This window comes from Pelodiscus sinensis, chromosome 1 (genome assembly GCF_049634645.1).
Source record: "Pelodiscus sinensis isolate JC-2024 chromosome 1, ASM4963464v1, whole genome shotgun sequence".
NCBI lineage: Eukaryota > Metazoa > Chordata > Testudines > Trionychidae > Pelodiscus > Pelodiscus sinensis.
In genome coordinates, this window is record NC_134711.1 from 287,633,157 (window position 1) to 287,648,333 (window position 15,177).

The following is a 15,177-nucleotide window of genomic DNA, read 5'->3' on the forward strand; positions in this document are numbered from 1 at the left end:
AGATTTTTCTTTGTTTATCTCTAAAAAAACCCACACAGTTAAACAGTCTATTTTGCTATTATGTAAGAGATCTATATAGTTTTTTTCTATCCTGCTTTCATTGGAGGACCAGGACGGACATGATGAATTTTTAACAAGGACATCTTTTCTCACGGATTGACTAAAATTGCTTTCCCATTCAGTTTCTTTAGTATCACTTCTTTGATACTTATGATGTCATGGTCTATCCAAGAAGTCATTGAGGACAAAGAGTAGACAAGAGCTAAATTTCTAATGTAATATAAAGTACATCCCCTCAACCCCCATGAGGAGCAAAGGCATATTTAGATCTGACAGAAGCATACTGTGAATTTTTAGAGTCTGTTCTGATAACATTTAACTATATAAGTAGAACGGTGTCTGTGTAAGGAATAGCAGAATAATCATATTTATGAGAGCAAGAGAAGATAAACTTAAAAGCTAGATAAGACTGGTTTGAATGAACATTAAACCTGTACTGATGGGGGAGGAGAGTTAACATGGTAATAAAAAACTAGTACAAATGTAGAAGATAACAAAAAGTTATAAATAAGCATATTTCTCAAAGGGAGGTTGAAGCTGGATTGTTCAATGCTGGAGAAAACTATGATGAAATTGTCTTGCTATGCTTCCCACTTGTGAGAGATGGATCACTTTGCCTTTAATAAATGTTAGACATCTCTGCTGAGTAGAATCTCAATCCAACGCCCCTCCCCCACTGCAAGCATTTTTAAATTTGCTGATGCAGTTCCATGCTCACCTATAGCACAATATAAAAATGCTGCCAATTCAGCTACTTTCACAAGTACTAGATTTCCTCGTTACAGATATATTTAAAAATAAGAAAAATTTGAGACTCTGTATATCTGTATCAAGGCTGCTTCAGAGAACACAACCTGAGCCCAAGGACTACAATATCTCCACAATATGTCTCTGCCACCTGGCTTGGACACATAGCAGTTCTCTCCTTGCCTACTGAATAGAAACCTTCTCCCACTCTGATGAGTTTCAAACACATCCACAGCCCTCACTGCACTTTGGGAAGAATTAACCTATCCAGCTAGCATGGCAAAAGAGTTTGGGCTAGTTAAGTAGTAGTGTGGAAGACTGCTTTTGACTGGACCTTTTAATTGTATGGGCAATTAAATGACATTACAGGGAGCCCCATATATGGCCTGTCTGGAACACTTTTTGGTTCTATGAATTATTCTCCTTTTTCCTAAAGCAGTATATCTTAGGGGACATCACACTTTTGCCCAATAATCAAAGTCTGTTAGTGGAAGAGAAATTTGGCCAAGAAAAGGCCATCTGACCATTCTAAAATAAACTTAGATTTGGGGAAAAGCTAACCTAGTTTTAAAAATACTGAAATTAGTTGTTCATTTCAATTTTCAGGTTAAAAACGCTTTATGTATCTTCTCTCATCCCCATTGGCACTTCTAAGTGTTTGTGTGCACAGAAATACAGTTCTGACTGACTTTGTATACAAAAATGATTTCATTGTAGCCTGACTAATACAATCCAATAATGCTCTTCTTGGGCTGGTTTAACCATATACAACAATGAAGGGAGTTCAAAGAATTCCAGGAACTAGAGCTCCTATTCCATCACTAGTGAGGCCAGATGCCTAAAGGTATGTCTACTCAGCCATTAAAAATTTGCAACTGACCTTGTGGTAGCTAACTTGTGGGGGTTGGACTAAAGAGCTGTTTAACGGATATTCAGGTTCAGGAATCTTGCAAGGTGGGAGGGCCCCAGACCTTGGGCAGTGGCCCAAGCACAAATATATACTATAATTACACCCTCATCTCAAGCCCCTTGAGCCTGAATCTACTAGCATGGGCCAGCTGATGATTTTTAATCACAGTGTAGATATATCTTTAGCTTTTGCATATCTGACACCTTAAAAGGGGCCTTGTCTAAGAATGGGTGAGTGCTCACCATTTCGTAGAAATCAGAGACCCTTTAATTTGTACCTAAAAATAAAGCTACCCAATATCACTCATGTTTTGTTTAGTTTTTTCAAATTCTTGGACCGAGTGTATGTGTGTGAGTGTGTGGGAAAAAAAACTGAGGGCAAAGATTAGTCAGGAGACCTGCTGGTATACAAATGTATTAAAGGGGAGTGATAAAAGGTAAAATATATTGTCAAGTCTAAAGTTAAATAAATGTTCAATATTTTATTATCCACATTTAATAAAAATAAAAACAAATACAATCTGTGAGTTAACAGAACATCAGTGATAGAAGACCGTACAAACAGCAGAAAATTACAAATTCTTAAACTTTTGAAGTTCTAAAACACACTCAAGAGATTTTGACACCCCAATATAACAACAGAGCTGAGGTTGTATGGTTAAAATTATGTGAAGTTTAAATGTCTTATCTTCTCCTGCATTCAAGAAAGCATTGGTCTACAAAATGCACCGAGATATTGTGCTTCAGTTTTCCCTGTGAGCATTACAAAAAGAACTTGCTGGCATCCTATTGTAGCTAATCATTTGGAGATTTAAATTCACATACATTAAAAGATGTTCTCATGTATTATTTCACAATCTTAAAACCTAGATTCTCTTAGATACATCCGTTTATACAAAATTCAATTATTTCATCTGAGATACCTGCTTAAGAACTACTAGCATATTCTGTTTGCTTGTATGCTTGTTTTTTTGCATGAACATCAGAACCTTTATGAATTACTTTGACGACATAAAAAATAAGTAACAACTGTCTATACTATACCCAGAGTGTGCTCTTTCCTCTATCTCCAAAGCAGTAATACTCAATTCACACTGTACTCAGAAAGATTCATTTTACCAAAACAGAGAAGGGTACTAAATTGTCAATAAAAGAAAGGGACAGGCAACTCATCCTGAGCAGGTCAATAAGAACTTTTAAAATGTTAACATGGGCACTTTTATGTAACATATCAAGTTTAGAAAACATAACAATGTGGTCATAGGAAAAAAATGAAGAAGTTTCCCTTTCATGAGAATGGTGGCTGCTTATGGAAATACAACGGTTTTATTTCATGGACCTGATTCACAGCTTCATTACCCCAGTTTTACATCAGTGTAACTCCAGGAAAATCAATAGATTTTCACTAGTGTAAAACCATAATGTAACAGCAATGAATCTGAGTAGTTTCATTAAATGTTTGCAGTCGCCATGTCAGTCTCTATAATATTCTGAGACTAAGTGGGTGCAGTAATAATTTTCATTGGCCCAACTTCTCTTGGTAAGACAAGCTTTAAAGCCACACAGAGCTTAAAATACTTTTCCCAGACCAGAAGAAGAGCTCTACCTGGCTCCAAAGCTTATCTTTCTCACCAATAGAAGTTGGTCCAATAAAAGATATCACCTCACACGCCTTACACACGCCTTATCTCACTAGTGCAATTAAAGCCAATTAACTGTTTGCAGGATCAGGGCCTTCGAGGACAAAATGAAACAGGCTAATCTTATTAAGGCATTTGCCTTTATGGTAAGAAATAAGATACAGAAATGTCTACTGAAGGATTTTTTTTAAAAAGAAAATTGTCAAGGACATAAATTCAAAGCATAATCACCCTCCTTGGGCAATAATCTCTCACAACAGGAAAGATAAACAACATATTAAAGCAATGCAAAGCAAGGAAAATTATTAACCATTTTCAGGGAAAGTTTGTTACATATCATTAAAAATAAAGCCTTTTTAAAAAACATGTATGAAAAGAATCATAACAGGTAATCATTAAAAACAGAAGCTGGTACATGCCAAAAGAGCAATTTAATTAATTCACAACTTGTCCCCCACTCACCAATATTATTGCAAAAGAAATTCACTCTCTTCAAACATTAAGGATCAAACCCAAATCTCAGTGCTTGGCATGAGAAGCTGACAGGTGAGGTGTGTGTGTGGGGTCCTCATGTACAGAAAGCAGAGCTACTCCACGACCTGTCGATGAGGGCCCATCCCCCTTCCACTGCTTCCTGGAGTGTGCACCAGCTGTACTATCCCCTGCTTTTCCATTTTCCACATCAGAACTACATCAGTTTCATTGCTTAGAAGACCTCTGTGGCTACAGAGGAGGGAGAGTGCTGGATTTGCCCCCACACGCACAATTTTGAAGCAGCAGCAGATTTCTTCCTTGTACTGCATATAAAAGAATTTAGGGAATTAAAGTCCCCAAGCAGGCTCATTATGTTGTCATTAATTTATGCATTTTCACAAATGGGCCTACTGTACTGTATCCGTGTTTCACTATTATGGTATATTCTACTAATTTAAAACTCAGCAAGTCTGTGTTTTAATGCAGATCCTGTCCTGGCTTTATATGGTGAAATGCAAAACATACGCCCTGATCCTACAAACACTTTGGCATAAGCTTACCCTTATTCACAAATGCTGAGGACATGTCTACGCTAGGAAATTAATTCAAAATAACTCCTTTTGAAATAACTATTTTGAAATAGCGTGTCCACACTACAGAGAACCCTTGAAATTAGTTCAAGGCAGGCTCCCTTAATCTGGATTCAGTACCTTGATTTAAAGTGCCAGGAAGCACTGTGCAGTGATTACTTTGAATGACTCTGGGGAGTAGTTATTTTGAAATAATAGCCGTGGAGTGTCCACACAACCGCTATTTCAAAATAACTATTTTGAAATAAGCATTATTCCTTGTGGAAACCAGGGGTTATTTTGAAATAACTTCCCTTATTTCAAAATAACTCCCTAGTGTAGAACAGGGCTAAGGGTGAAATCCTTGCTCTGTGGAATCCAAGGGAAGTTTTACCATTGCAGCATGAGTGGCAGAAAAGGAGAGCTACTCAAGTACATACTTACGGTCTTGGAAGGCATCAGAGAACTAGCCCATCAAACCGCTCACAGCTATTCTATTTTTAGTGTACTGCCTTGGTCAGTTTAGTGCAAGCATGTCTACTCAGGCTGGAAATTATACCTTCCAACTTCCAGTGTAGACATACCTGTAGGCTACGTCTAGACTGCCCCCTCTTGTGCAGGAGAATATGCAAATGAGGCTAAGTAGTTAATATTGCCATACCTCATTTGCATTCTTAATGAGCTGCCATTTTTGCGCAAGGGGCTTTTGTGCAAAAAGGTGCAGTCTACATGGCTCCTTTTTGCGCAAAACTCCCCTCTTGCGCAAGGGTCATTCTGCCACTTTTTTCAGGAAGAATTGCTCTTGCGCAAGGGGGGGGGGGCTTGCGCAAAATGGCGGCTCATTAAGTATGCAAATTACTTACTCATTAAGTAAGCAGTCACTGCTTTGCCTAATTTGCATATTCTCTTGCAGAAGAGGGGGCAGTCTGGATGGAGCCTTAGTGTCTGCAAGATCAGGGCCTTAATATTTGCAGCCCAATCATGCAACTCATACTTATATAATGAAGGATCAGGCCTACTATTTGGTTTCAGCTTCCTAAAGGAGTTGGAAAGCTAATACTGCTTAATATTTAAATACAACAGTAGTCTGCCTTTCCTAAAGCTATACAATGCCCAATGCTGCAAAGACTTCTTCTCATGAACCATCCTTCCTCAGACTGTTGGGCCCATTAGGCTCAATGGCATTGCTTACATGAGGAAGAAGTATTTCAGTAAGGGTTTGTATGATTGCACCATATACCAATCACAAAATTGCACAAAGTCAAAGAATCAACCCAACCAAATACTTCACTGCGGATGAGGAAATGTAAATTAGTTCAATGCTACCTTTTTCTTAAGATCTGTTCAAACAAAAGGATTTCTTTAAAATTCTTAAGTCAGGATGACGTCCCTGTTGTGCTAAATGCTGTACAGATTTAGCAGTGGATGTGCTGCCTGCCCAAAAGAATTTACAGCCTAATCTAGAGTTCATCATTTCCCATTACATTACTGTCAGAATGTATCTTAGATATAACAAAATTGCTTTGTATTTCCTATTAGTAAACACAACAGCAGTATGAGCAGTAAACCAAATATCACACTGTTAGAGGTTACTGATTAAAGGAGTGATACTTACATGGGAAAATCTGAATACACTAATGTAATTTAGTAAATAACTCCCTGTTTTCTATTAATTACTTTGTAGTCAACATCTTTGGATTTCTTCTAAAAACAAATATAAATTGTCTCCCCTCTTCCTATCCCCAATCTGTAATTTTCCACACAGCTACATACACACACACACACACACACACACACACACACACACACCAGAACAATTGATTTGAGGACAGTCCAGCTGAAAAACATTAACCTTGAAGATAAAGGACAAACAAAATATTAAATCAGCAACATTCAAAAACCAGCTTATTTACATATTAAGTCAAAGAAAATGACCTTCAATTTTTGTGAAAACAATTACAAATATAAATAAGTTTTCTTTAATGTGCCCTCAAACAAAAGTTAGTTTAAAAAAAAAATCTAAGATTTCTGTTTCAGTGATTCTATTAAACATCCATCACTATGCATGCACACAATACAGATACCATCTTTCTGCTTCCCCTAAACATGTCACTGAACTTAATGATGTCACCTGATATGAAAAGCTACCACATTTCTGCATACTCCTTTTCCTTTGTAAAGAGTTTAGAACAAACCTAGTGTAGTCTTTCCTTAGGCAATATTGCTAGTGCAGTCAGTCAACAGAAGTTTTGCTTGAATCAGGACTGCAGCATTGGTAGCCCTGCTAAATCTTAAGGAAGCTTGAATCAATTTGGAAATAAAAACCAATAAGAAACCTGCATTGCTATTAAGTACAATTAGTAACTTTATATCCAGTAGAAAACAAGAAAATGGGTCAAATTTAAATGAATACAACTACACTAAATTTGAAGTTTCTTTGACTTTTTAAAATCACTGCTAAGGACAATCCCTTTTATTTTACACCTCTCCGAGATTCAGACATACAAAAATTGTTTTGCCAACTATCTTAAAGCTGATAAGTTAACAGACAACACGAGGAAACCCAGACACAACATCCAGAGCGACAACAAAACATAATATGAATGTGACAAGAGATCTTTTTTTCAAAACTCACTATTTGCTTTGTTTTCTCTTTAACTGGTGCTGCTCCCCTTCAGCCAGTGGTTTTCGTTCCTAGATAGACAGACATTGGAATCCTGCCCTGACAGAAAAGGATAAGAAAAGGGTAAGTACTCGAGTCACTAACCAGCAAGGAGCATGTTCAATAAGCCCCCTCATTAACAAAGATCAATATTAAACAGCAGTAACGATTATTCAGAAATCATCAATCAGTACAGGAAAATCTAATATAACTAGCACACCAGTAATAAATCGCGATCATAAACAGCAATGGCAAACATGCATAAATCGTTAGGAATACTGTAACACGCCAGCTGATACATAACTGCAGATAATAATAAAGGCAGTAAAACAACCATACCAGCTATAATCATCACATCAATAATTACTCATCACTGATAAAGCTAACCCCATAGCAACTGCGATACGGATTATTCCACCACCACTCATAAGTATTCAGCAAGACTGGAACAGCTGACTAGCAAAAGACAACTGGAACCCGCATTAACAACTGGAACGAGAGGAGCCCATGTTCATTGCTAACGTGCCATACTTAAAAACTCTAATTATCTTCATGATCTTCACCACTCCTGCTGCTGCTGCACGTGCTTCCCTCCCCTCTTAGGCCACTAGCTCCTTGCAGCTCAGCTGCACCATGCCTGGCCGCCAGCCCCAGCAGAGCTCTCTCGCGCGCGTGCCCGCGCTGAGCCCCTGGCGGAGCCACGCCAGCCTCCCCCGCCGCCCTGAAGGCGGGAGCGCGCATCCGCGCTCCAGTTCCCTCTGGCCGCGCGAGCAGGCGGTGGAGCGACTCGCCAGAACGAGGCTCCCCCGCGGTTGTCAGGGCCCGTCTCCAAGGACGCCCGGGAGTCATGCGAGGGCCTGTGGCAGCGGCTGCTGAGCGCAGAGGAGGCGCCCCCTTGCCCACCCCGCCCATGCGCAGGGGCTAAGGGGATGGGGCAGAGGCTGTGAGGCCCGAATCCACCTGGGAGAGGCGCCCAGCCCGTGCCACTGCAGGAGGCACAAGATCATGTGCCCCTGGGCTGTGAGGTGCGGCCGCGGGGTGGCGGGGGCAGCCAGGGGGACAGGGCAGGGTAGCAAAGGGGGCCTGGGTCCCCTGCGTGCCCCACTTACTTCCCGTGGGGGCGGCAATGCTGCCAGCGCTTATCTCATCCCGTCTCTGACACCTGACTTGCCCTTGGCCCAAGCTGGCTGGTGCTATAGGTGAGACTTTCAGCCTGCTTGGCTAAATGCGCCTTTCTGCCCCAGGGACAACCCAGGAGGATGTAAAGCAGCAGCTACTGAGGTTAGACCTTTTATAATCAGCGGGGCCAGGTAAGTGGATGGGGAGAAATTGGAGAAGGTCCAGGGAAGAGCAACAGGAATAATTAAAGGTCTAGAGAACATGAGTTATGAAGGAAGACTGAAAGAATTGGGCGTGTTTAGCTTGGAAAGGAGAAGACTGAGAAGGGGATGGGATTGCGGTTTTCAATATCTAAAAGGGTGTCACGAGGAGGGAGACAAATTGTTCTCCTTGGCCTCTGAGGATAGGACAAGAAGCAATGGGCTTAAATTGCAGCAAGGGAGGTTGCACAGTAGGAAAAACTTCCTGTCAGGGAAGTTAAACACTGGAATAAGTTGCCTAGGGAGGCTGTAAAATCTCCATCTCTGTAGATATTTAAGATCAGGTTAGATAGACATCTATCAGGGATGGTCTAGATGGTACTGGGTCCTGCCCTGAGAGCAGGGGACTAGATTCATGACCTCTCCAGTTCTAGTGTTCTATGATTCTATGAACTTCCAAAAGTTTTAAAAGAGCTGCCCAAAGAACTTGCTGGACCTTTCGTTCTGATTTTTCAGTTTCTCTTGGAATATTGGGGAAGTTCTAGAAGACTGGAAGAAAGCTCATAGCTTGCCAATGTTTAGAAAGGGTCAATGGGACAATCTGGGTAATTACATGCCCATCATCCTGCCCTCAATCCTGAACAAAATAACAGAACAGCTGGTATGGAACTTGAATAATAATGAATTAAAGGAAGATAATATAATTAATGCCAATCAATATGGGTTTATAAAAATAGATCCTATCAAATTAACTGGATTTTTTTTGGTGAAATTTCAAGTCTGGTTGATAAAGATAGTAGATGTGATGTAATATTTATATTCTGAAAGACATTTTACTTAGTACCATGCATCATTTTGATTACAAATGTGAATGCAAAATTAATATGGTGCATGTTAAGTGGATTAAAAGCTGGTTAACTAATAGGTCTCAATATAACTTTAAATGGAGACTTTTAATCAAGCAGTTGTTTCTAATTAGGTCCTATAGGGATTCATTGTTGGCCATACTGAATTTAACATTTTCATTAAAGGTCTGGAAGACAAACAAAATAATCATTTGTAAAATTTGCAGATGATATAAAGATTGTGGGAGTAGTAAATAATGAAAAGGACAGGTCAGGGATTTGGTATGATGTGGATTTTCTGGTAAACTGGACAGAAGAACACAATATGGGTTTAAATAGGGGCCATTGTAAAGTTATGCATCAGAAATGTAGCCCATATGTACAGGATAGGAACGGTATCCTTGAAAGCAGTGACGGAGAGATTTGGGAACAATGGTGGAAAATAAGCTTTTCATTAACTCTTTTCATTAACTAGTATGATCTTTTGGTCAAAAAGGCTAATGCAATTTTGGATGTAGAAATGGTACTTGAAGGAGAATTCTGTACCACTGCTTGTGCACAGGATTCATGTCCCCACAGATTTCTTTCCTTCCATACAGAAGAATGACAATAGCATGGGTCTGTTATTTTGGGCACCTGGAAACATAGGTGGAGAAGCAAATCATGGGGGGAGGATGGGAGTGGGCCTGGGGAGATTAGTGTCAGGTCAGACCCACTCCCTGTCTGCCCAACCTCTGTGCATTCTGACACCCCCCCCCCAAAACCTTCTGCTGAGCCTCAGCCCTCTTCATAATCATAGCCCTCACACCCAAAACTCCTCCCACAAATCCTTACTCCCTGCATATGGCCCTTCCCATCCCCATCCAGAGCTGAGGATGCTCTGGCAAGTGGCTCCTATCCCGCACATGGCTCAGCTGCTCAGGGTGGAGGAGAAGTATGCTTCCCCTGCATAGAGTGGTGGGAGTTGGGACAGGTACTCCCCAAGAAACCTCCCTCGGCTCGGTGCCCCCCCCCCCAACTTTCTTCCTGTCCCAAAAAGTGAGAGCTCACTATATGGGAGCTTCTTCATTGTCCACCCCAACACCCATGCATCTGATTCCCCTATTCCTAGATTCCCCTGCTGAATCTCACTGCCCCTGTAACCAGAACCTACCCCATCAATCCTCACCCCCCACACCCATAATCTCCTGTCAAGTGCCATTCCGATGCATCCATGTCCCCATTTCTGAACCCAGTCTACTTCCTGCTGAGCCCCATGCACTTGAACCTACATCTTAACAAGTCCCATCTTCTATGCACCTGAACCACCCCAGTGAGTTCCCCACAACTATACTCCCACCCACCAAGCTCCATTCCTCTATGCATCCAAACCTCCCTTTGAATATCTGAACAAAGATTATTCCGCACACCCCATTCACCCCACACCTGGAACCCTTCCCCCCCCCCCACACACACACTAAGCCCATCTACACTTGGATCCTGCTGGACTGAACCTGCTTTTCTGCACCTGGTTTGCAGAGGCAGGGGGTCCAGAGTGTTTCTGGGCCAAGCCTGGCCTTCTGTTGTGTCAGGGTCAGGTGCAGCCATATGGCTGAATCCATGTCCCAGGCTTGGGATGGGTGAGGGGGCAGCTGCAGGGTGATGTCCCATCTCTGTGCAGTCAGTAGCTTGGGCATGCCATGCAGGAGCCTTCGGATTTATTGACAAATAAAATTTGCAGACTTTTAAACATTGCGTGCATGTATGCGTGCATGCGTGCGTAGAATTCCCTCAGGAATAAAATGAGAATCTTAACTGGAGTAAGGAGACTATACCACTTCTGCATTTGGTACTGACATGTCTTCTACTAGAATACTGTGTCCAGTTCTGGTGCCAACAATTCAAGACGGATAGTGATAAATTGGAGATGATTCGGAGAAGGACCAAAAGAATATTAAAGTATGGAAAATCTGCCTTATTGTGATAGAATCAAAGAGCTCAATCTATTTATCTTAACAAAGAGAAGGTTAAGTGGGTGACTTAGTTATGGGGACCAAAAAATTGATAATATGCTCTTTGGTCTAGCATAAAAAAAGGTATAAAAAGATCCAGTAGCTGGAAGTTAAAGTGAAACAATCTAGATTAGAATTAAAGCACAATTTCTGAACAGTAACTGTAATCAATCACTAGAAGAATTTGACAATGTTTGTTGTAGATTACCCATCACTGACAATTTTTAAATCAAAATTGGCTGTGTTTCTAAAAGATTAATTCAAGTAGGAATTAATTAAGTGAAGTCCAATGTCTTCTGGCCTTATAATCTGTGTATGATGCCAGTCTCAGTTACTTGTTTTTCTTTCTTCCACTCCTATCTGTGTTGCATTTTCCATGAATACCACTACATATGGAATGCTATCCCAGGCCAGTGTATCAATCTGCTATATTTGTCTTCATTAAAGTTGCTTTTATAATCCCCTTTTGCCACTAGAGTGATCTTAAAGAGCAAGTTTATAGAGTACAATAAAAAAAATCCTCACCAATGTGTTGCATCTCCATACTATCTATAAGGTAGCATCTGTCCTAAGAATTGTACTTCTCTGTTTTCATGTACTGTACACTCCCCCACCACACACTTTACAATAGTAATTTATGGTGCACTTAAAGCAGAGATTAAAGTTAAACTTTTATAAATCAAAACCCATGGTCTTGAAAACATGCTGAAGCAGATAAGAAGACAATTTAAAGCATGCAAAACAAATATGCTTATGTCATCTGCTTCACTAAATCAGAAGAATTAAGTACCGCTTGAATCTCTTTAGTCCAGCACTCTCTGGTCTGGCAACAATTGTGATCTGCCATGACTCTAATTAGTTGGATGTCTACTTTTCATCAGTTTGGCCAAGTTCCTGTGGTCCCATACAGTTGTTTACAGCTACTAGTCTTGACTCTCAGTGTTCAGTGCTGTTATTTAGCTCTAATATACCCCTAAATGTCTTCTAAGAGCTCAATAAGCAGTGGAAATGTTGGTAATGCTGCTAGCCAATATTGACCACCCATGGTCTGGCAAATTCTTTGGTTTGGCACTGGTTATATTTAGAGTATGCTGAACTAAAGAGGTTCAACCTGTACTACCCAAGGCATTAAAAAAAAACAATTTAAATTTGATGTTTTATTATTCACTATAAATCTGTTTATCCATGGCAAGAAATGCTGCTTTTTGTGAACGTTCAAAAAGTTTAATGCAGGGGGAAAAGAGGGGTTTTTTTTAACCTTTTGTTTCATAGAGGAAGCACCAACCATTGACTCACTTTTATGACAGTGATGCCAAACTGTCATTCTTTAATATTTGTGTTCCAAACCTCAATTAACAGAACAGCTAGATTATTTTAATATCACATTTTAGCTTCCAAAAGAAACACTACTGATAATAGCAAAATGTCAAATTAGTTGCTAAGTAAACGGAGGACCATTTTCATACATTTACGCTGGTGTTTTCTAACAGGCAATACATACATCCAGAAATAATTTTCTTTTGTTTTCCTTATATCTAGAATTTTCAAACTTTTGAATTCTCCTCACTTGTCCAGCAAGAATAATAATTAGGCAGAAAATGTATGAGCAACCAAAACTACTTCGTAGGCCTCTGCCTCCAAAGCTGCTACCTGAACTATCCATGCCCAAAGAGAGAACCAATGAAGGTAAACAGTACTAATGCAGTAAATCTTAACAATGCAGAAAATATTGAAAGAATGTGTGTTTATCAATTTAAGCATTCAAACATCATATGGCTGCTGTCATTTTCAGCAAATAATAAATCAAATCAAAATAGTTCCTCAGTGAGATTGCATTGTGACAACAAGGACAGGAGTAGGAGGTGTAATGCAATGTGAATATGACTGGAAGAAGATCATTGTGTAATCCACACAACTACTGAGTGTGGTTTACTGTCCCATGTAGTGGCACGTAGACCATTTACAGAGAAAAAGAATGTGTGCTGTACAGCCTTAGCTGAGAGCCAGCTGGCTTTATAGCTCAACCTAGAGGTTCATACATTAAGCTCCAGAGGTCCTAGTTTTGGTTCCACCTGTCGGGGTAACTATTACACATGTTCACACCCAGGAAAACCAGTGCTTGATGAAACTTGAAAATTACGGTTTTGTATGAGTGTGGAATTGTATGAGGAAGACCCATGTGATCTCTTGTCCCCCCTGAACTGACTTCAGATGCAGCTGTACAAAAAGTTTACTAATTACGCAAATTGTATATTTTGAGCTCCTGGCCCTACTGGGCAGCCCTGCTGTAGCACGCTGGGCTTCTGGCCTTGCCGAGTTGTTCTTGGCTGGGAGCTGGCATTGGGGGGAGGGAGAGCAAGAATAAGGGCAGGGACTTGGGAATGTGGGGGGCTCAGGGCACAAGGATGGAAATGTGGGGGATGCAGGAGCCCGGCCATGAGGTGAGGGGATTGTGCAGGCTTCTGGTCAGCACTCTCTGTGACTGTCCCAAGGGTAGCGGGGCCTGTGCAGCTGCCAGCAGTTGCTCCCCATTGCAGGTGCTGCAAACCAGTGGTTGCTTGCTGGAACACTTGCTGCTCCTCTGTGGTCATAGATGAGCATAACTGTCCCTGCTGTCACACCCTCCCATTTGTTTGATATGAAACAATCGCATTCCACTCACATCCCCATTATCCTGACACAACCAAATCATACCTTGCTTTAAATTATGTTAAAAGGAAGCTGCATACCAAATTCGGTGGTCCTAGCAGTTACTGTTTAGGAGGAGTTCTTGAACAAATAGACTCACAGAGAGACAGATGTACATTTCTAAAATCTATAGATGGATAAGAGTTTACAGGGAAGAAGAAAAAATAAACTTGATGGAAGCAAGTTCCTATTTCCCAGGAACTGGGACATAAAGTGGGGGATAGAATGTATCGATACACTGGCAGTCCTATGTGGTCTGGATAAAAACTGCAGCTCCTCTGCAGCCCTTTGGTGGAGATTTTTGGGCATTGGACCCACATAGTCACCATTTAAATGCCCTCTCACATGCTTATCATGCTAGTGTCATCAGTCATCATCATCCTAGTTGAAGCCTGCACAGAGCCCACATCGTGATGTTTAGGATACATGGAAGCTCTTGAATGGTTGCTTCTGCCCGAGTCTCTCTATGCCCCATAGGCACTATCTTGGGGCCTAGATAGTATAATCAGATGTGGGTCCTTGTGACAGGACGCCTGCCCTGCACTAGCTCTTTAAGACTGTGTGACAGGGCGCCTACCCTGCACCGGCCCTTTAAGACTGTAACAGGGCGCCTGCCCTGCACTGGTCCTTTAAGACCAAGACGCAGGCCCTGAGCCGGGGCTAGGAACAGTGAGACCAGCTGAAGCTGTTAGGCTAGTGAGAGCCCAGCTGGCAGCTATATGTAGAGAAGCACAGTGCTTAGAAGGAAGGGCCAGTGAGGGGCTGACTGAGGAGGAAGCAGGAGCTCCCAGGAGGGAGACCCACTGGGGATAGCTAGCAAGGGCTGGGAGAAGGCCCACTAAGGCTCCCTGGCTGGAGGCAAGGCCCAGGGTTTGGAGGTGGATCACAGCACTGTTTAGGTAAGCGGGGCCGTGGAGATAATCCCAATGATGAGCAACCCATACAGACTGTAACTCCCCCTGAGAGGGGCTATATGAGGACAGTCAGGGGGCACTGAGGCACGGTGGGGGGCATGCACCCCTGACAGTCCTGCATAATTATGCTAGTCCAATTGACCATTATTAGAAACTAAACTGTTAGTTTATGACACTTCTTTATTTTATGAGGTTATGATGTAGTTTAAAATTATTTATGGTAACTTAACATATTAGCCATTTGGCAGTTTAAACAGCAAATTAAATTAACTTCCACTTCTTGTTAAAGATGGTATATATTGTTCTTTGGGATAACACAGTTCACAACAGATTAAATTATGGCTCTCAGTCACAGCCCT

At 41.2% G+C, this 15,177-nt stretch overlaps 2 protein-coding genes across 9 annotated transcripts in view; one reads left to right on the forward strand and one right to left on the reverse strand.

The window, feature by feature from the left end:
• Positions 1-7,729, reverse strand: part of LCP1 (lymphocyte cytosolic protein 1) — a 55,467-nt gene extending 47,738 nt beyond the window's left edge. The window contains exons 1-2 of one of the 2 annotated variants that reach the window (XM_006118006.4): positions 7,593-7,729; positions 7,035-7,121 (exon numbers count right to left, since the gene is read on the reverse strand). The gene's annotated coding sequence lies outside the window, so the exon portion shown is untranslated. The remainder of the gene's footprint in view (positions 1-7,034; positions 7,122-7,592) is intronic. The other variant, XM_025182094.2, reaches the window with a different exon arrangement.
• Positions 7,730-7,864: 135 nt separating this feature from the next.
• The window catches only part of LRRC63 (leucine rich repeat containing 63), a 44,531-nt gene continuing 37,218 nt past the window's right edge, over positions 7,865-15,177 (forward strand). For 2 of the 7 annotated variants that reach the window (XM_006118008.4, XM_025182103.2), the window contains exons 1-2: positions 7,865-8,260; positions 12,756-12,902. In XM_006118008.4, coding sequence (XP_006118070.2) covers positions 12,815-12,902 — 88 coding nt within the window. In that variant the 5' untranslated portion in view covers positions 7,865-8,260; positions 12,756-12,814. Of the gene's footprint in view, positions 8,372-8,896; positions 9,042-12,755; positions 12,903-14,649; positions 14,804-15,177 lie in introns of those variants that run through there. The other 5 variants (XM_025182099.2, XM_025182098.2, XM_075919020.1 and 2 more) reach the window with 5 other exon arrangements.